This window comes from Plodia interpunctella, chromosome 20 (genome assembly GCF_027563975.2).
Source record: "Plodia interpunctella isolate USDA-ARS_2022_Savannah chromosome 20, ilPloInte3.2, whole genome shotgun sequence".
Lineage (NCBI taxonomy): Eukaryota > Metazoa > Arthropoda > Insecta > Lepidoptera > Pyralidae > Plodia > Plodia interpunctella.
Window position 1 is genome coordinate 6,161,311 of NC_071313.1, and position 21,555 is coordinate 6,182,865.

Genomic DNA, 21,555 nt, shown 5'->3' on the forward strand with positions numbered 1-21,555 from the left:
TCTTCGTGTTATCAAGGGGTGACGAAACCGATACAGGCGACGAGCAAGCCTAGCCGGCCAGTATCGAGTGACCACGCGCCCGGCAAGTGCGCGCGCGTCCTAATTCGAAATTCAAACTTTATTTATTTTTTAGTGTTTAATTTAGAACTACAAAATGGCCTGTCCTATGAGGTGAGATTAATTTTTATTTATGAAAAATTAAAGGAATGCTTAAATTCGTTTAGAAAATTCGTCATGTCGAGTGTAATGTTTTACCAACTAAAGTAAATTACTGTGAAAATTCAGATTAAAGTCAAATGAACGATGTAAATATGTTGTATATTAAATAAAGTATATTATTTCTTGCCTAGTTACATATCAATTAAAAATCAAAAGCAAAGCATTTACCTATAAGAACACCTACCTAAGTGACATAGATCTAATAATATATTGTGTGTAGGTAGGTACGTAGAATATCATCTAACCTACATTTTATAAATTTTCGTTGTCATAAATACTCATTAAGTATACCTACCTAGTTAAGTCTAGGTACCAGGAGAAAAATATTTTTTACCCAGTATGTACCTACTTAATTACTTGCAACCTTTTTTTTTATCGTTTCATTTGTAAAACAATCACAAATTAAATAAAATCTTAAATTATAATTACGTTTAAACTTTCTTTAAAATCTCCTAATATACCAAAAAATGTACAGCCCATTATGCGCCCTGCAACGTGCCCAAAAGGCTGACAGTATTTAGTCAGGGCCAGTCTCTTTAAAATAAAACTAATAAATATAGGTATTTAAAAAGCTGATGACCCAATAAAACCCATTTCCACCCCAAAAGGTTCAAAAGTGTAGTTATTATTTAACCCTATTTATCGAAGTATGCTTTGCTACCTCGTTCTATCAATGCCAAATTGTGTAAAGTATGTAACTATAGTGAAATTTAAAAGTAATGTAAGAATTACAAGGAAACACTTAGGTACGAGTACAGGAATTAAAACTGGACCAAGTCTACAAGTAAAAATAAAAGAAAATATTTTTAAACCCCGAGTGTGTCTGTCTGTCTACGTTTCAACGTAGCTCATCACGGGTGAACAGATTTGGATGAGTTTTTTTTTTATTTGATAGCTATTTTCTATGCGGTGGTTCTTAGATATGTTTGACCAAAATCGGTTCAGCCGTTCAAATGTAGTATTGAAATTAATATTGAAAGTCGGGGGAATATTGAAATTTTTAATTTGTCTAACAAATCAACTTGTTGTGTTTACATATATGATTATATAGGTAATATAATTTTTAGAATCAATTTTGCAATGATCTAGTTTAAGGCTTTTTTTATATTACACATTTATTTTAACATATAAATATACGGTACAGAACAGCCTGTTCTGTATATAATTGATTCTAAAAATGTATTATCAGAACAGCAACCAAAAATATGTTAGATTAGCAAAAAATTAATTCGTTTAGAAAATTCGTCATGTCAAGTGTAATTAATGTTTTACCAACTAAAGTAAATTACTGTGAAAATTCAGATTAAAGTCAAATGAACGATGTAAATATGTTATATATTAAATAAAGTATATTATTTCTTGCCTAGTTACATATCAATTAAAAATCACAAGCAAAGCATTTACCTATAAGAACACACCTACCTAAGTGACATAGATCTAATAATATATTATGTGTAGGTGCTTAGGTACTTAGAATATCATCTAACCTACATGCACAAAATTCACATGCACAGCGCAGCGGGAGACGTTGAAGTACCTACTAATACCTAAGTACCTACTTAATGTACTTTTACATTATAAAACTTTCAGTTGATGTTGACTAATCGATGTTGCCGTGAAGATGATTGGTGTTGGTGAACCTGAATTGACCGCACATAAAAACTGACAGGATTAGGGTTCAGCTGAGAAACTGGTCCCATAAATATTTCGTTTTCGTCGCGAAGAGATTTTTCAACTGATATGTCGGGGCGTCAATTCGGAATTCTGATCAATTTCTTTTTTATAAACAATGCCCAGCTAGTGTTAATATGATTTTTTTATGACTATACTTGTCATTTGGTCATACTTAAATCAACACTACCTAAGAGATCAGTAGGTAATAGTATATTGGATACCTAAGTACCTATCAATATTTTTATACCAATATCAATATGTTAAAAAGTTTTCTGTATTTTTATCATTGGCCTACATTCACGCTAGAAATTTCAAAGAAATGAAAAAGGTATAATAGTAATAAAGGCAAAAGGTAGTAAATGAGAACAAGTAAAATTAAATAGGTAGATGAGCCTAAAATGATGAAAATAATATTTTTGATCATCTTACGATGTGCCAAAATACACAAAATAAATTAATACTTATTGTACTTACCACGGTACATAATCATATTCAATTAAAACCACTCAATTCAACAAGGTTATATTGTCTATTTTATTATTTTCTTTTAATATACAGAACCACTGGCGCGTAATCATTTCGCGGCCACGTTTTTTGTCACCGGACCAGTAATTCTTGTTGATTGGAACGGTACTCATACATATTGATGGCTGAACGTGAATTGAATGATCTCAAATTCTCAATTGGCCGATTTCGTGTCGCACTGATACTGAGAAATGGTATTGTCTAAATTTATCTTTCGTATAGCTAAATATAGCTCCTTAGGTAGGAATTTTCAACGATTGCACGCTGGTACAGACGGACACGTACAAGCACATATTTTGCAATAAATGCTTTCGACTTTGAAAGTTAATTTTACTGGCTATGCCGCATTTCCATCACGGCCTGGCAGAAGTGGCTAACCCAAAAAGTGCTTGATTGATATCATCAATGAGAATGTGCGTGTGCCAATAGGCCGACAATGTAATTATAGATGAAGATAGATACGTGGAGAAAAAGATAAGAACAGCTAGAAGTCTTATTTATGCGATGGTGGATCGCTGGTTGAAACGCCCGCCTGTGATCGAAAGTTCCTAGTTACGAATACTTACTCCTGTGTACCATACCAATAAGTACTTACCTATATTATATTTTTTCCACGCGTTGAATGCAAGATACAACTCTTACAACAATAAAAGCTAGGTCAAAAATCGACAGGTCAATGAACGACTCGTCGCAGGACGGCAGCTGCCTGGGCAACGAGGCCGGCATGCTGTACGGGGAGTACCTGATGCTGGACAAGCTCCTCGCAGCACAGCGGATGCTCAGCGCCGAGTCCTCGCGGCCGGTGCACGACGAGCATCTGTTCATTGTCACCCATCAAGGTTTGTTTACTTTGTTTCTGGTCAGCATTTGAATTGGAGATTAGGACACTCGGCGCGAGGTTTCATTTTCTTAATTTCTAAGCATAGATATAATGCCAGCGCCACATCGCAGATCAGTTTGTCTAACAAATCACGCAATATAATGTTCATGCATTCGCGTCGACATCTGTCCGAGTTCGGAGATTGTGTGTGCATAATAATATTAAGTATACCTACTTACATAGGCAGACATTGTAAAATACTATTCAACAAGGATTATGCGTACCGGATGTGACAACTAGGGATGCCGACGACCGTGCAAAGTGGTCTCTGAAACCGGGAATACACTCAAATGAGAGAGATATACCTCTCTCTCTCTCACCTCTTTGTTGTCCTTCTTATTAACTACCTACCATTTCAATTTCAAGCACGATTGCCAACGTTCATATAATTACACAGATTTTCGCAACCTTCAAACCAGAAAGCGAAGTGCGGGTTTGCATTTCACTTCTCACCATCGAATCGATTCGTAGTGAGATTCAGCGAACCAATCACATTGAAGTGTAGTTGTCGTTGCGTCACAATGGCGCACTGTGATTGGTTGGCCCACAGAACACAAGCGATTGAAAGCAGCTGTTTGACAGCTGAAATACCTAGATGAGTATGAAGTATCCATGCAGACGACCTTTGTACCAAGTCCTCAAACAAAAATGGGGAAATGATGGAAAGGAACTCCAAAAAAATAATAGTTAAATTGTTTAAATTTTTATAAGTTTTTATAACTTAATTTAATTTTTATAAGTTTTTACAAACTTATTTAAACTTGTGTCATTCCAGCGTACGAGTTATGGTTCAAGCAGATAATATATGAAGTGGACTCTGTCAGGTCGTTGCTGGACGTTGAAGGTCTGGACGAGAGCCACACCATGGAGATACTGAAGCGGCTAAACAGGATTGTGTTAATTCTTAAGGTAAATACCCATGGGCGTAGCAAGATGGGGGCAGGGAGGGGCACGTGCCCGTCCATTAACTGTAAATCTGACGAGCTTCTTAACTTGTGATGCTTCTAGACCTAAGAAAGCACACCATGCAAAGCCAAACAAAAATTTTGTCGCTTCCCTTGGCCGCGCCACGCTATATAGGTACGTTACGTCACGTCACGTGAATTGCCGGAGCTATTTCGTTTTCCGAAGAGCCATGGCGAATCTGCTTCCCCATTCGTCTACTTCAGCCCCGCGTATATCACACAATTTACATAAATTATTTGAATGCCTCGTTACACAAGTCTTTCTTATTGCCACTGCAATAAGAAAGACTAAATATGTAGTGACGTTCCAAAATAAGTGCCGGCTTAACCTGAAAAACTAAGTTAATTCTATGTACCGAGCGTAATGTTATTAAAATATGTCATTCATCATTATCTATGACGTATTCCTCTCATAAACACGCCATTCTCTTAAATATACGTTTTTCTGATAAGCTCTATATGTTAAATATCGTCTTAATAATAATTAGGTAATTTAATAACCACTATTACGTTTCATTGTAAGGAGTAGGTGAAGGCCTACCATGAAACATACAAACACGTAGCACGTTACTAACGTCCACATGCTATCTCTTTTCCCCATATCGTTAAGAATCGGTGTAAAATTAGATTTTTTAACAAAAACTACATTTTCCGTTCCTGATTTCTTCATAATAATGCAATCCATAATAATGCACTACACGTGTGTACAAAATTTCAGCTCAATCGGGTGCAGATACTATTCAAAATTAAGTTATTAGATTGCACCCGAACATACATTACTTATATACATTACAAGTTAAATAAAACGCAATGACGTGCTTCGTGTTTAATGTTTCGTGATAGCCCCCCTGTTTATATGAATGATGAGAAAATGAAAAAAAAACAAGGAGGAAATATAATGTGACCACTCCATGTTCTCCCGTGGATTAGCCTATTCAACTGATAGGTTACAATATCATTCCCGAGGAGGGTAATAGAAACAAGCAAGCGACCGGTAATAGAATCACAGCGGAATCTTCAAACGTCTACTCTCAAATAACTTCGAGTTTTGTTAAAACTTGTACATAATATGCATGTAATAACAAGTACTCATGTACTTAGACTGATAGAAAAGGTCAAATGTTTTTAGATTATGCCATAAGCGGTTACAACTGGTTTCCTACTATTAAAGGTCTGTCTGTACGTTCAGATATGCCTCAACAGATGACCTTATATCTATGGTCACTTCAGTCTTTTGATTTTCCTCTTTACATACAACAAACCAGTACTTACCAGTTATATTATAAGTAAGAGTTATCCAAAACAACACAATTACAAAGCGACACGACCGTAACATTTATGAGTCACTTTGCCAACGACCACCATTTTGTAATACGAGCTGTTTTACCGACAATACTGTAGGTACTAAAACAACAATATAAAAGGTAAAAAAAAAACTAAATATAAAAAAAAATAAGAAACCCCTGACTCTGGCATCATCTCATCTGAGAGAAAAGAGATGACAATTTCCAAACTGCTGAACGCATATTTTCCAATCATATTTAACAGCTAACAGTCTCGATTAAATTCTCTTTCAATATTAAAATATCCGGCATTATAGCTGCCGTGCTGTAGACACATAAAATTTATATATTTATACACTCCTAATATATCAATAACAAATTAAAATACTGATTGTATCACCCAATTACATAAATTACAATTAATCCAAACATTTTCAGCTTCTTGTGGACCAAGTCATGATCTTAGAGACCATGACCCCTCTGGACTTCATGGACTTCCGGAACTACCTGAGGCCAGCTTCCGGCTTCCAGAGCCTTCAGTTCCGGCTATTGGAAAATAAGGTGTGACAAAAATTTGTAATTGAAATGATGAAGTTGCAACGCAAATTTCTTCTTCTTCATCAAATATTATAACTGATTTCGGAGTACTTATTTGATTCATATTTTTATTCACTTTATTTATTCATGTAAAAGTTAACGTCAATGTTGACTAGTGCAACTAACCCTTAGAGTTTCGATTCATTCTCTACACCCTGGGCTCCGATGCTCAACGGCTGAGGAAGAAACCGGAAAAATACTATGATGAGATAGAGACCGGCTATATCGTGTTTTAGAATAAAAATATTTATTTCTTGTTTTTCAGTTGGGGCTAAAACAGGCGTTGCGCGTGAAGTACAATCAGAATTACCAGACAGTGTTTGGGGATGATCCTGCAGCTATGGACGCCTTGCACAAGTAAGCCGAGTGTTCTCTTCTCTTTAAGGTACTCAGACCTGGGGGCTACTATAATATAAAACATAAAATACATAGCGCGTCATTGCGTCCATACGTTCTCTCTTGTTTTTACACGATGCGTACACGATATAGGAAAAAGAGACAGCTTGTGGTACGCCTTCTGGTCATCATCGTCATCAAGTATAGTCGTCTCTCAATTTATTATGCCATTCACCTCATGATCACGGAAAATCGAAAGTTTAGAATCGATATTTGCTTACGGTCTATAATATATAACACGGAAAGTGTCGGCTAGCCCAATAAAGGGTAATAGGCTGTTAGATATTTTGTTTTATTTTTAATCCACAGCATGTAACAGCAGCGTTACCAGCCCTTCAAGAAGAAGGGAAGTAGATGCGGTTTCTTGAAAGATCCAATATCGTCGATCAGAGATGTTGTTCAGTTTGGATCAAAACTAGACGCGTTACGAGCATTTTCAGTCACGTTACGGATGTCGTAACAAAAGCTCTCTAATAAAAATATAATATTCCAGATCAGAAGAAGAGCCAGCGCTCCTGGCGCTGATCGAGCGGTGGCTGGAGCGCACGCCCGGGCTGCAAACGCACGGCTTCAACTTCTGGGGCAAGTTCCAGGCCGCCGTCAACAAAACTATTACAGACGACATTGAGGCCGCTATGGTACTTTTGCTTTTAACACCTTATTCTTAATGTTTCGTTAGCTAATCATCACATCGCAACTCGTCCCACGTAAATACATATTCCCATTACCAACTCGCCCCGTTAACTATATGTTCGTACGTCTTACTCGTCCCATTTACTGCTCGTTCCATATGCAACTCATCCCTACAACTTGGAATATAAAGTAACCATTAAATCATGAGGCCAATATTACAACTAATTTTATCAAACTCAGTCGGGCTCAGTTATTAAACGTAGCCGATCCGAGCGAATCTTTGCTGTCTACACCATAGCGATTAAGACGTCTGTATTCTAGATCCAGTCTATTGCATGATTCATCGCTATCTCTCCATTAGGAGGGTCAGTGTCCCAACACTGGGGTCATTGTGGCTGATGTGGTTAATTTCTAATTGCAGACGGAACCCAACGAAACAGTCCGTCGTCACAGGCTGCAGGACGCGGAAAACCGACGCGAGATCTACCGGTCTATCTTCGATCCAGCCGTGCACGATGCCCTCAGATCTAGGGGGGAAAGGAGGTGGGTATTAAAAGACAGCATTCTAAAATATAACTTCTTTTTATAGGATTAATGTCACTTTCCTGCACAAACATACCTTGTGTAAAATTACCAAATAAAAGTTCTTTGTAATTTTTTTGTAAACACATGTAAGTATTTTTGTTCAAAAGACATCTCTCGAGATGATGACTCGATCTGACGAGTTCCCATTGTTGTTCAATTGTTTTTATCATCTCCAGGATCGAAGGGTGGTTTAAAATGCTATGCAGTTAAAGTACCACCTTATTGCGTTGACTTCAGCTTGAAATAATTTTGTTTTTTAATCTGTGTATGAGTGCAGACTGTCGCACCGCGCGCTGCAAGGCGCCATCATGATCACGATCTACCGCGACGAGCCGCGCTTCTCGCAGCCGCACCAGCTGCTCACGCTGCTCATGGACATCGACAGCCTCATCACCAAGTGGCGCTGTGAGTTCAAATTCAAAATTCTTTATTTAATTTAGGATGATATACATCACTTATTGACGTCAAAACCGACTTCCAAAGCGCAGGTGAAGACGAAGCGGCGCAACAAACTTTATTTACATTATTATTAATAATGTCAAAATTTAAATGAATAAAGAAAAAGTTGTGTTTCCAGTGAAATTATTGAAAATTGTCACACACAAAAATATATAGATAAAAAGCTAAGTTTGTATTGGTGGCCAGTCAACAATCTCCAATTAGCTAATTTATTTTATTTTATAACAAACCTAGAAGCTATTTAAGATAATTCGTGTATGTCTTGAAGCTTGGTGATTGTATCTAATCTGTTCTTATAACTGTTGACTGAAGGTGAAGTTTTATCCCTTTTCTCAAGGGTAGTACTTATTTAAAGTACCTAGCTCAAGAACTACTATATGGATTGTCACATGACATGGTTTTCGACGACATCAAGCAAGCACCTCTGAGTTTGTCCCTTCAGTTATGACCAAGCGGAAGCGGCATTACCAGACAAGACGTGGTCGTACCAGCGAAGTACAATATCTATAGTAAGTAAAATATCCAATACATTTTAACGGCCATATTTGTGTGCAGATAACCACGTGATCATGGTGCAGCGTATGATTGGCTCGCAGCAACTCGGCACGGGCGGCTCCTCAGGGTACCAGTACCTTCGCTCCACTCTCAGGTCTGTATTTGGCAGTAGATAGGTCATAGCACCGCTCCCACCCGGCAAGGTGACGTTCATTGAAAATTAAGCTTTAAAGCGTTCTCATTAGACATACTTTACATTGGCAACAAATTAGCGTTGTGCTCGCTGTCAGCATTCTAGTCAACGTAAAATATGCCTAAAGTGGATGCTTTTAAGCTCACTTTCACTAAATGTCATCATTCACGGTAAGTGCGGAGCGATTCCATATAAGTGTGCTATAACTTAAACCATACACCTAATTTACATAAAAGGATCGTCGTTTTGTTTGTCGGTTGTTCCTCTACAAGATGCGTATTTCCGCCCTAAAATAGGACCACTCCATATCGCTCCGCTCGTAGATGACGTACGAGGCAACTGATAACCTTGACAGCTAATAAGCAATGAGAGTTGACGTTGGGCGTAAAATCACAGCAAAATCTTCAATTTTAAACATTAATTTTATGGGCTTCACGGCGTTACATCTCTAAATGCAAGAGAGAGAGAGAGGTTCAATAATAAATAACATAAAAAATGTTTTTTCTCTGTTTGACTCATTGATCTACATCAATTACATATAGGCCGAATACAAAACATGTTTACACGATTATCTTATCTATATTTTTATTGCTCTATATGTTTCACTTCATTCAAGTCGCGATAACGTTTTGATAAGAAATATGCACGTGGTTCATGGCCGTTCCACTTTGACATTTGTATGGGTGCCTTGTTTGATAAAACCCAATGAAATGCTGCAGGCCTTCATAGTCGTTTATCCTCGTGGCTGAGGATCATGGTTAATGACCACGTGGAATAAAACACACACAACAATTTTATTGGCACTATTAATGTAGTGGTTTACCATTGTTTTCTCCGTTTCACACACAAGTTAACAATCAACCAACTGGTTTCCCCAGGATGGAATATTGTCATCTAGAAAAAACTTACATACCTATCTCATATCTGAACAAAACTTTTAAAACATACCTATTTCCCTTTCAGTGACCGTTACAAGGTATTCTTGGATCTATTTAACCTCTCAACCTTCCTCCTGCCCCGCTCCCTCATCCCGCCCCTCGACGACGGCATGAAGAAGAGTCTCAACCTCACCTGGGGCGACAACGCCAGGGAGAATGGGAAAGAAACACACGACGGAGAGCTTAATAACTGCATGATGAAATTGGAGTTGGCTTGATCTGATTATGTCATGTAGTGTATATAATACTGTAAGAGAGGTAATCTGGGGGCTACCATGAAAAATAAAACACGTAGTGCGTCATTACGTCTAGACGTTCTATCTTTTTTTTACACGATGCGAACAAGATTTGGGAAAAATAGACAGCATGTGGATGTTAGTTACGTGCTACCTACGTGTTTGTATAAGCGTACTCAACACCAAAGCCCACCGTTGGCAACTTTTTGTCGACATAGGTTTTTCTTTCGATAGGCCGCCGGGTTGTGTCGGCGGGTCGGCGACTTTGGTGTGTAGTGCGCTTAATTCGTGGTAGACCTTCTGATTTAGTGATTTGTGTATAATTTTAAAAAAATGCTTGACCTTTAGAGCCCCGTACGACTTTATAATATTGTGAAGTTGATATGAAGTCGTCCGGGGCTACGTAAAACAAGTGTCAAAATCCACATTGCAAAATTCAAATATAGAATTTTATTTCAATTTACCATTTTCAACGGTTCTTGAAAAACTGTCTATAATTGATTACATAATTACGAATTATGTGCTGTATACCAATATATTGGCTGTACAGGGTTTAAAAAAACACAAAGTTACTTTACCCAGTAATTATCCAATAATTAAAACAATCTCGATAGTAAATAAGTAGGTATACTGTGTTCTTTGTTAAACGTGTACTGTAACTGTTATAAGGTGATATTTTAACTAGATTAAAATGTCTGTGAATTATATGATTTGCGTTTTCATTTACCTCTTTCATAAACTATAATGTTTGCAAGATTAAAAGTACATTATTCGAACACATATTGACATGTCTGAATCAATGAAAAACTTTCGCGCTTTTCAATATCTACCTAATTACACACCACAACATCACACCGCAAAATGATTGGCTGCGGCAACGGCAACTGCCTTGAAACGTTCGACAGTAAATTATGTCTGGATTAGTTCGGATAGGTACTTCCGATTACATATATAATGAGTGGATCCGGGATGGGCGTGATTTTTTGTTTCATTCAATGCAACAAAATTTCTTAAAATTTATTTCTAACTTCAAAAATTCGAGTAACGTAGTTTTTGTATTGTGTCAGGGTGTAGTGGTAGGTAGATCTTGAAATAAAAGTTACTTTAGCCTTAGATCTTTTATCGGCAGGTACCTACCTGACCTAACAAGAGTACCTAGGTAATCGAATCGAAAGACAAAACGACATAACAACGTGTTATCGTTGTACCACAATAATATTTAAATTGTTCGAGTAATGTTGTGAGTAATTCAAGTCAAGTGAAATTGAAAGCCAAACCATGAAATTGCTGACATCCTGCAGCTAAGTACAGCCATGTAAGTACCTAAATAGACGACGCTGGTGACCATCTTGTCGTAGATTTGTCTGCGGCTCTGGGTGCCCGTATCTGTGTTTGTGTCCATCGGACCCGAGATACGAGTAAGTGTGTAAAATAAATAATAATAGAGAAGACTAGCAGATATAGATATAATATGACGTCTTCATAAAGAATTATGTATTTTGTAAATGTTTAATATTCTCGAAGATTTTTCTAACTTTAGGTTGAGTGGAATAGTACTTTCACTCGCCCAAGAACTCACGCGTACACACAGAGCTAAGCACAGTATGAAGGCCGATGTTGATAGCATATCAGTGCGGTTAACTTCACGTTATAAAACGAACAATTGTGATATTTGAGTCAAACTTCACACAATACTCATGTGTGTTGTTCTGACAATAACCGGCTGTGTGTTACGAAACGTGTAAGTATTTTGTTTCTTAACTTGTTTTTCACACACCATACGTGACGAAATTGATTTTAGGTATCGAGGAAGTCGTACCTGTTTAATATTACGATGGATTTTAGGTAAATTAAATCTGTAGTATTTTGGTAACATGTAACATACTTTGACGTGATAGCACAATATCTTATCCGACCTCTCCTTCTTAATAGTATTGCGTGATTTATATTCAAGTATGACTTAATAAATACCTACGTATTTATTAAAGCCGAATTTTTTCAGACAATGGTGGTCTTAACAAAAGAACCTTTCGGCACATTCGAAGGGGAACCTGTGACGCGGTTCACATGGAAGACTGCTAATGGACTCTCAGTCTCCGTCATCTCTTACGGCGCCATAATACAGTCTATCAAGGTAAAACTTATTCTTTAATCCCCCCACAACAGAAGGAGTTATAGGTTTAATGTGTTTGTGTATCTGTATGTCCGTGGCATCATAGCATCCAAACGGCTGAACCGATTTTGATCCCTTTTTTATTATTTGGAATGGAAATCGTCAGCTCTTTCTAGCAGATGAAATGATGACAGCAACTTCGGAGGAGGGGTTTCTTACTTTAGTTTTTACTAGCTGCGTACCGGGACTTCGCTTCCATGGGAATTTCGGGATAAAAGTAAGTAACTGCCTGTAATTTCTAGGACGCGGGACCGAAAAATATTTAACTGATTTCGGCGCACATGACTATTAAAATCACATGTCTAGTGACGAATTTTCCATCCAGGTGCCAGATAGAAATGGAGCCGTCAAAGACGTAGTGCTCGGCTTTGACGACCTCCAATCCTACACAACCAGGAACACTCCCCATCTCGGCGCTGCTATAGGCAGGTGCGCCAACAGGATCGGCAAGGCTACCTTCGATATTGATGGAGTCAGCTACAAGTTGGCTAAGAACATTGGGGAAAATCATCTGCATGGCGGGATTCGAAGTTTTGATAAGGTTAGACTTTTCGTGCTTCGTCTTTTGACCAACCATTTGTTCACAACCCATGGTACGAAGTAGAGAAGAGTAGGAACGCCAACTGTGGCCTCTGGCGGTTTATAATAGCGGAAAGTACACAGAGAGAGGTATTCTGTATCACTTACTAAACGATAAACTGGTTTTTAGGATCGGTTCCCAATAAAAGAACTTAAAGATAATCTCTCTCTCAGACTTCATCAAATCAAACCGACTGAAAAATGAAATACCTAGTAAAGATTTTTGAAAAGAACAAGAAAAAGTGTTGCGTTGGTACCTCATGAGACTTAATACTTACAATAGATGTTTTTTTTTAATACAGGTTAATTGGAAGTCAAATAAGAATGGGCAGAAGGTTACCTTCAGCTACCTCTCCAAGGATGGTGAGGAGGGATACCCCGGTGATCTGCTCACCAATATTACTTACGAGGTAAGATCTTTGAGAACAGCTTTAAATTTACGATGTCAGATTTTATTTGCCATTTTTTCCTTGTAAAAAGCCGTACGCGTATACTTTTGACCAATGAGCGTGCCTGGTGTCTATAACCAAGATGTCATCAGATTAAGAAGTTGCGGGTTACGCCGCTTCTTCTTCACCTACGGTTTGGAAGTCGGCAGAAGTGGTAAAAATTAATTGACGTCAACAGTTTAAATTGTCAACAATGTCGAAAAATAAATTGAGTTCTTTATTTTTTTCAGCTTCTTGATGACGGTAACTTCCATGTGGAGTACCTTGCCACGACAACGAAGAAGACAATCGTCAACCTAACCAACCACTCGTACTTCAACCTAGCTGGACACGACGCGGGCGCTCAAGAACTCTACAACCATGTGGTTACCATCAACGCTGACAGGTAACCAACCATCTTTTTTCGATTTTCCAGTTTCTTTCTCAACCAAAGAGTGTAGAAGCATCCCTACTTTTTTCTTTTCGACATCCATTTGCACTTGTATACCTCATTGATGTGATTAAGTTCGCAGTTTTTGTGTAAAAAGACCGGGCAGAAGCGACATAGCCAGTTGTTTTCTATGTAGGTACCTACATAATTTGCCAGATGGAAAGAAACCCACTTCTAAAATGTGTGAAATGCGCTAAAATTATAATGAAGAATACTGCTGACTACTGACTACTGAATACTAGAATACTGTCTGACTGATTTGATGGAAAAAGACCACGAGTACTTCCTCTTTTCTCTCTGCGTCACTGGTAGAAAAGCCTCAGGCTTTTAGTTCGTGTTTCGCATGTTTTCAAGTTATAAATGAATAAAAAATTCTACGTTTCCTGCTTACGGTCAACAATGAGTCACGAAACAAATCTTTAGAAGTCCCGCACCTATCTGACCACCTTAAAATATGTTAAATTATTTGAAAGGATATTTTCCTACAGGATAACAGAGACGGATGCCGACTCAATCCCAACAGGCAAGCTAGTGGCAGTGGGGGGCACAGCTTACGACTTGAGAGTGCCGTCCCGCCTGGCTCATGTCATGGAGAAGAAACCCGGCTTGTTTGATGATAACTTCTGCGTTACTAGCTTCGGCAACAAGGTGTGTTATTTATTTGCTAGTTGGTAGACGTGCCTTTGTGGTTCCCGCCCTAAAATAGAACCCCATATCCGTGGATGTCACATAAGAGATAAGAAAGAAAGAAAGAAAGAAAGAAAGAAAGAAAGAAAGAAAGAAAGAAAGAAAGAAAGAAAGAAAGAAAGAAAGAAAGAAAGAAAGAAAGAAAGAAAGAAAGAAAGAAAGAAAAATATTTTATTGGATATCACAAACTTAAGTATTTTACAGGATTTCACAATTTGGACGTATTTGTGTATACCAAAAAGGCTTCCTCTCAGCATAATGTTGCGGTGATCACCACAACGCTGGTCATCATACATACATACATACATACATCCTTGCCTTTACATCTCAGGCAAAAAATGCATTCCCAAAGAGATTTAGATAAGCGGCTGGTAAACCCACAGCCGAATCTTCAGAATTGTAAGGTTCGTTTCCAAGCCTGATGACTATGATGTAACCTCAGATGAGATGAGAGAAAGAGAGATAAATTTACAACTTATCAGGCAAAACTTTTCCAAACATTTGAAAATAAATTAAGCTAATTTACTTTTATTTCCCATTCAGGACCTAAACTTTGTATCACGCGTGGAGCACCCTTGCGGCAGAAGTCTAGAGATCTACTGCAATCAACCCGGGGTCCAGTTTTACACTGCCAACTTCCTACCAGCACCTTCAGATTCCGCCCTGGTGGGCAAATCGGGAGAAGGATACAGGCGCCATGGGGCATTTTGTCTGGAAACCCAGATTTACCCTGACGCTGTCCATCATGACAACTTCCCCAGTCCTGTGCTGGTCCCAGGGGAGCTGTATAAGCATGTGGTGGTGTATAAGTTTGGGGTTGCCCAAGCTTCAAGCCCTACGGTTGTATCTGCTTGATGGAAATGTCAAAAAACGGTAAACTGCGTCTGTCACACGAAATTTTTTGCATGATTCTGAAGTTTTTCTATGCTAATTGTTTATTTTCAATCATTAAGTATTATTATATACATTATTTTTTTCTTTGGTATATTTAAAACTAGCTTCTTCGCGGCTTCGCCTGCATAAATATCCCACGGGAACAGTTTTAGGGCATGAAAGGTATATTCTTATAAGTCCTCCACACTTCAAACTACATGTATGCAAAATTACAAGAAGATTGGTTGAGATAGAGCGTGAAGAGGTAACAAACAAACTTACTTTAGCATTTATAATATTAGTTAGGATCAGCGCACTAAATTGCTAAACAACAGTCGAAAAACGTCATGTACCAAAAAATATCGATTTTGCTATCTTGTTATTATCCTAGAATATTATATTTGTAACAATAATAAAATAAGGATAACTGATGAGAATATTTTTTATTATTATGTGATATTAAATGTTCGTTTTAGATATGGATTTTAACATGAATGAAACGTATGTTGAAGTAGATTATTTAACATTATTAAAAAAACAACCAATAGTAATAAAGGAAAATAAGGGAATGTAAAAACCTAGTGTTTATAAATTACACAATAATTATTAAATAATACAAAAATGTTTTATTATACATAGAATTTAGTTTCCTTTAATTCCAAACATAGTCGTCGAGTCGAACAATATAAACAACTAAATTTACTCGCGAATCTAATTTCATGTGTATATATCATAGATAAAATAAATATATTAATTTTATCTATGGTATTTATTCTTTTCTTTATCTATATTATTAAATAATATAAAATTTGACATAAAAATGTGCTGAAGGTGTTTCAGAATAAAATATTCTGAAAAACAATAATGGTAAGCACTTTCGGAATGATCTTTTGGCATTTCTTCTCAGCAATAACGTTACGAAATATCAGTACTTTGTGGATTTTTGAAAAATAGCTAAAATTTGACGTGAACAAATGCCTGTGAAAGTCAAATTTCTGAATTCTTTGACCTTCTTGTCATCTATCTTATTAAACAAATTGATTACTTAAACCATAACTCCTGACATCAACGGACGTGACATATTCTTCAATGCCGCATAAGTTTTGTCTCATGGCCACTTTCACATACCCCCCGATGCCAAAGTCCGCACCCCAAGAATTCTTCACAATATAGTACGCAATTTGTCCGGATTTGTCGTAACCAACTATTTGTGCAACATGGTTGGACGGGACTTCGCTGAAAATTTACTTTTCATTAGTATAGGTGCAAAGGCGCAATGGTTCACGCGCTCGACCAGAGATAATAGCGGTTGAGCAACTTTCGCAGTGTCCGATCATAGGTTGGGTGACCAAAAATGACTCTCAACCTGTTCCCGCTAAGCCAGCTACAGAGCCTCCCCTCTCAACATTTACAAGATCTTAGAACGGACTAAGATGAGACCGCGCTACGAAAAACTTCGCAATATGTGGAGCTATTATCAATAACAGATTGGCCACGTTGTTGTCGTCTGCGTTAGTAGCACCGTGTCCATACGGCTTCTTCCATGGACTCTTAACAAAACTGATATGATAATGAATGTCACCTTCGTTATCAAGTGTACTGTTAACACTGGTGACAGATTTAATTCAAGTGAAATAAAAGCATCTAACAAGACTTTTACGACTAGTATAGTTTAGTGAGTATTCGCAGTAGTCAATTAAGTAGTCGATCAGATGTAGGCTTCCTCACGATGTTTTCTTTCGCCGAAAGTAAGCAGACAATATGAGTCAGATTGGTAAACAAACTCACGTAGCACGAGTATGATTCGGACCGGGGACCATTCGATCATACTATACTGAACCGCCGAATGAATGAACGACAAAATCGACTTACTTTGGACAGTTCCTTGTTATGATGCCATCAGTATAAAATATCCACTGAGCAGCGTTCACCGTGACGGCAACAGGACCGTGGTGGTACACACGGGACATGATATATTCTGGTGTCACATAGCTGGAAACAGAGAAATCCTAACTAATTTTATGAACGCGAAAGTAAATTTGTTACCTTTTCAAATCAACTGATGTTTTGTCAATTAGACGACCCCTCGTACAGTCAACAGCACATCAACGCACTACGCAAAGCCGCCGCTACCGCGCCATAGAGGTAACTTGATGTGCTGTTAACTGTGCAACATCCACGTGAGATTATTAAATGTCTTACTTTAAGGTGGGAATCGCAATTTATATTTCAAAAAACTTGATACTTACCAAGCAACTTGAAAACTTTTGACCATAACTCCCTTGGGGCGAATATTTTGTGGTAACCTGCAGGCCTCCTGCCTCAAGGTCAAAGGGTATTCTTCCTCTGAGACGATGCTCATGTTTCTGTCCATCATATCCTCGACTGCCGACCGAGGGTCTCCCACTATACACCCTTTACGGTAGGAGCAGTCTATCATCTCCTAAAATCAGAGTCGTAGTCATTATTTATCTTCTCCACTTCTTCTCTTCTTCTTTCCTCTTCTCTCGATGTCCGAGCCAGCGAGATTAGTTCACTGCGGACATAGAAATGTTATATGGAAGGTAAGGAAAGAGATCTTTACCCAGTAGTTAGACAGTATAAATTGATTAAATATACCAGCCCTGTTATTCGTAAAAAAATATTTTAGGCAAAAGTATGTTTTGTGTCGTTCTACTAGATTTAATCAACTGGACGGATTGTTATGAAATTTGGTACACGGGTAGAATATATCCGGAATAATACATAAAAGTACCTTATGTATATATTTATATTATGTATTATATTTATACCCACGGTCATTCCCACGGGAGCGAAGACCCTGGGCGCAGCTAGTACCTTATACAGGGTGATTTCTTATACATTGGCATTATTTTATCTACATGCTCAGTCCACGGTACTGATTCGTATGGGAGCAACCTTGAAATGGCGAAAAAAAAAATCAGCTGATCTATAAATTTTCCACAAGTTAGGTAAGTTTGTATAGAACAGCTGTTTTTTTTTTTTCGCGATTTCGGAGTTACCCCTATACTAAAAGTTATTCATAATCATGAACTGAGCATGTATACAAAATGTTGCCAATGTATTAAGTCACCCTGCATCTTGTATACATATACGAAGTGATAAGATGCCTTGGTACCTTGGGAAAATAATTTACGGGAAGTATATAAATATATAGTATGTAAGTATATATATATATAGAATCTATATCCTTCTAATAACCTCTTCCTTCCTTGGAAGTCTGTTAAAAAGGGAACTCATAAGGAAATTTTTGGTATAGTGGACGCGACTAACAAATAGTTTTTAGCAGTGTAAATGCTAACTTGAAACGTCTCATAAAGGATGGTAATTAAAATAAACTGTATTATGTGCTCACCTGAACACTGAGTGTAGTGACCTCATGGAAAACGCCCCTGTTCAGCTGGTCTATGGCCACCATAGACTCCATAATTCCAAGTATACTGATCGCCCAACAAGCATTGCATTGCAATTGGTTTATCACTGGACTCACAGCGCCTTTACTTCTCCTGTAAACATAATACAACTATGTGTGTCAAACACAGGTCGAATAAAATAAAAAAAATTGAATTGTTAAAGTTTTTCTTTTTTTAAAAAAGCTTTTATTATAGTCGATAAATAAAATTGAATTGTAAAAGTTTTACTTTTCGAGAAAAGCTTTTAATATTATCGTCGATGTCGTTACAATTACATTCAACGCGCGGCAAAAAATCATGCCCGTGCAATAAACCATTCAGGAGTTCCCTCGTCGGGAGCCGTTCCTAGGTGCATATCATGATAATGCATTTCCATATGAACTAAATGTGAATCAAATTAAAATTAAAAAAACTTCACCGCAGCCTTTTCTCCAAAGACGTCAATTAACACTGGAGGTCCCGGGTTCGACATGGAAAATTATCTTTCTCATACTTGGATGTTTTACGTATATGTTATAGAATATAGTATACTTAAGTTAGTATCCCGTAAAACAAATTTCGAACTTGCTTTGGGGCTAACTCAATGTGTGTGATTTTATCCCTATACATATTATTTTTTATTTTTTTATTTTCTGTTATGTTCCGTGAAGGTGAACTCAAACGAAGCACGTATGAATAAGATGCCAGTGTAGGCGGCATAATCGGTTTCTTCCTCAGCCCTTAAGCGTTGGACCATTAAATAATTGAAAGAAGACCAGTGCCACATCCCCTAAGAGTATAGCCATGAGAATTGAAAATGGGAATTAGATTGAGGTAATAATTCTTAAAAACGTCATGTTGATGAGATGCCTTTGGGAGACTTGAATAAAATCTGACATCAGTGTTAGTAAAGAAAATACACTAAATAAGCAAGACTCGTATTGGTCCTCCCAAATTTAGCATAGTTACTGGTAGTATTATACAGGGTTACTGGTATCGCAAAACCAAAGGCGCATAAGGTACATAGAGACTAACACCTTTAGTTATACGACTTTTGGCTAAACGTAATAAATACAAAAAAAACTTTTTTTTTTAGTTTCAATAATGTCGTTTCTATAAAACATTAACTCTATGTTCGATTCCGCTACATAACACTACGGGGTGGTTCGCAGAGCGTTTCGACCGCTGCGGCTGCGCGGTCATTACAATCCTTCAATTTTCTTGAGGAAGGCATCATTTCCAAAATTAATCATTCATAAAATTGACATTACTACAGTGCAGAGTAATTAATGTAAAGTCATATAGTAAAACTCATTCTTGTCTTTGTTAAAATTTAAAAAAATGTAGTGACAGCGCGACCGCAGCGGTCGAAACGCTCTGCGAACCATCCTACGGTACTGTCTCGTGTTGCTTGGCAACATAGAGTTAAGATGTGTAGAATCGCAAATTAGATTTTTATTATATGAAAAAAAAAAACTACGAATCGCGAAAAGTCGTAGAATAAAAGTTGCTTGTTTTAATGTACCCAAGTAATCTTTAGAAGGTTTTGCGTTTGATACCAATAACCCTGTATAATCTATGGCCGAGTTGATATGTTATGAAGAAGCGAACCAGAATGAAAATGGCTTGATAATGTCGATGACAATGATACAGTCAGAGACTTACCAATCAAATACATCAGGATAATTCTCGTCATAAGTTATGTTTGCTTGTGTGGGGAAACAAGTACTTCGCTGTAGAGGCACCATGAACCTACGGCCTGTCTTCTCATTGGACATTGTGATATTCTGAAAGGATTGATTTTTAAAACTTTATATACTAAAATAACAGCGAAGTGGTGGTGGTGTAATGGTTAAGGCGCCTGCCTGTGGATCGAAAGTTCCCAGGTTCGAATCCTACTCGTGCCATATGAGTTAGTATACCAATCTGACTCATGTATAGTAATTTTCATCGACCACCACTTGCTTCCGGTGAAGGAAAACATCAGGAGGAAACTTGCACACTGGTTGATTATTAATTTGTGTGTGAAATGGAGAAGGCAATAGCAAACCACTCAACTAATAGTGCCAAGAAAGATGTTGTGTGTGTTTGATTCCACGTAATTACCACGACCCTCAGCCATGAGGAATACGACTATGAAGAATACCAAAATAACAATACGGTAAGTGAGAGTTACTCGCACACTGAGGGTTCCGTAAGTTTCGCTCAGGGACTTCAAAAGGATTTTTTTCTTTTATAGGTCCGTCGAAACCCATATAATTTTATCCCGAAATTCCCACTGGAGCAAAACCGTGGGGAGGAGCCAGTAGGAATATATAATTATGCTAATACTGACATGTAATCACGCCTGTTTCCAATGAAGTTAGGCAGAGACTAGGGATATAAAAATAAACTCAATGTCTAAAAATGTACTCACAATATTTGTGAACATAGTTTCTTCATTCCAATTCCACTCACGACGGTAACAAATAACTTTTATTAACAACAATAACAAAATAATAAAAATCGATAAAATAGCCGAATAAAACACCATTTTAATCAATAAGAAAATTTTTGTTTTCCAATTATTTCCATAAAAAAATTTAGAAGCCATTTTTCTCATTTTGTAACAAGACAGACACAGTATTTTATTGAAACTATTGCATGTGCTTCAGGAAACTAATGAGGAAAACATGTATTTATAACATATTTATACAAAACTTTCAATGTGTACTCTTCCAAATATGTACTACTTATATGCTTATTGTATGTCAGATTATGAATGATAATTCTATGCGCTATTTTCGTTTTTTTTTGAAATGGACTACAAATAGAAAATGGATGCTATATTTTTAGGCTCCCTAAAAATGTTACAAACACGTGTGTTACGTACA

At 37.4% G+C, this 21,555-nt stretch overlaps 3 protein-coding genes across 6 annotated transcripts; 2 read left to right on the forward strand and 1 right to left on the reverse strand.

The window, feature by feature from the left end:
* Positions 1–14: 14 nt before the first annotated feature.
* On the forward strand, positions 15–10,785 carry v (vermilion). 3 transcript variants are annotated; one of them, XM_053760523.1, is made up of 10 exons: positions 15–171; positions 3,091–3,257; positions 4,074–4,207; positions 5,985–6,107; positions 6,409–6,500; positions 7,033–7,177; positions 7,594–7,715; positions 8,035–8,162; positions 8,772–8,865; positions 9,868–10,785. In XM_053760523.1, the coding sequence occupies exons 1-10, from the start codon at positions 155–157 to the stop codon at positions 10,058–10,060; spliced, it is 1,215 nt and encodes a 404-aa protein (XP_053616498.1). In that variant the 5' UTR covers positions 15–154; the 3' UTR covers positions 10,061–10,785. The 3 variants fall into 3 exon arrangements, with proteins under 3 accessions (XP_053616498.1, XP_053616500.1, XP_053616499.1); XM_053760525.2 differs by lacking the exon at positions 15–171 and adding an exon at positions 2,691–3,005; XM_053760524.1 differs by lacking the exon at positions 15–171 and adding an exon at positions 2,809–2,831.
* A 793-nt stretch (positions 10,786–11,578) lies between these two features.
* Positions 11,579–15,279, forward strand: LOC128678756 (uncharacterized protein). 2 transcript variants are annotated; one of them, XM_053760529.2, is made up of 7 exons: positions 11,579–11,819; positions 12,081–12,212; positions 12,577–12,792; positions 13,133–13,240; positions 13,510–13,664; positions 14,198–14,357; positions 14,940–15,279. In XM_053760529.2, exons 2-7 carry the CDS (start codon positions 12,084–12,086, stop codon positions 15,249–15,251), a joined length of 1,080 nt encoding a protein of 359 aa, XP_053616504.1. In that variant the 5' UTR covers positions 11,579–11,819; positions 12,081–12,083; the 3' UTR covers positions 15,252–15,279. The 2 variants fall into 2 exon arrangements, with proteins under 2 accessions (XP_053616504.1, XP_053616505.1); XM_053760530.2 differs by lacking the exon at positions 11,579–11,819 and adding an exon at positions 11,831–11,923.
* A 561-nt stretch (positions 15,280–15,840) lies between these two features.
* On the reverse strand, positions 15,841–21,539 carry LOC128678757 (cathepsin O-like). Its single transcript, XM_053760531.2, has 6 exons — positions 21,099–21,539; positions 20,348–20,469; positions 18,646–18,796; positions 17,519–17,712; positions 17,142–17,261; positions 15,841–16,505 (listed from the first exon to the last, which is right to left on the reverse strand). Exons 1-6 carry the CDS (start codon positions 21,282–21,284, stop codon positions 16,298–16,300), a joined length of 981 nt encoding a protein of 326 aa, XP_053616506.1. The 5' UTR covers positions 21,285–21,539; the 3' UTR covers positions 15,841–16,297.
* Between the last annotated feature and the right edge of the window lie 16 nt (positions 21,540–21,555).

Coding starts and splice junctions, on each gene's coding strand:
- LOC128678756 (XM_053760529.2), top strand. CDS start 12,084: ATGGTGGTCTTAACAAAAGAACCTTTCGGCACATTCGAAGGGGAACCT. Junction 13,241..13,509: donor TCACCAATATTACTTACGAG/GTAAGATCTTTG, acceptor TATTTTTTTCAG/CTTCTTGATGACGGTAACTT. Junction 13,665..14,197: donor GTTACCATCAACGCTGACAG/GTAACCAACCAT, acceptor ATTTTCCTACAG/GATAACAGAGACGGATGCCG.
- v (XM_053760523.1), top strand. Junction 6,108..6,408: donor TCCGGCTATTGGAAAATAAG/GTGTGACAAAAA, acceptor CTTGTTTTTCAG/TTGGGGCTAAAACAGGCGTT. Junction 6,501..7,032: donor GCTATGGACGCCTTGCACAA/GTAAGCCGAGTG, acceptor ATAATATTCCAG/ATCAGAAGAAGAGCCAGCGC.
- LOC128678757 (XM_053760531.2), bottom strand. CDS start 21,284: ATGAGAAAAATGGCTTCTAAATTTTTTTATGGAAATAATTGGAAAACA. Junction 20,470..21,098: donor AAACTATGTTCACAAATATT/GTGAGTACATTT, acceptor CAATCCTTTCAG/AATATCACAATGTCCAATGA. Junction 17,713..18,645: donor TCACTACACTCAGTGTTCAG/GTGAGCACATAA, acceptor CTCTGATTTTAG/GAGATGATAGACTGCTCCTA.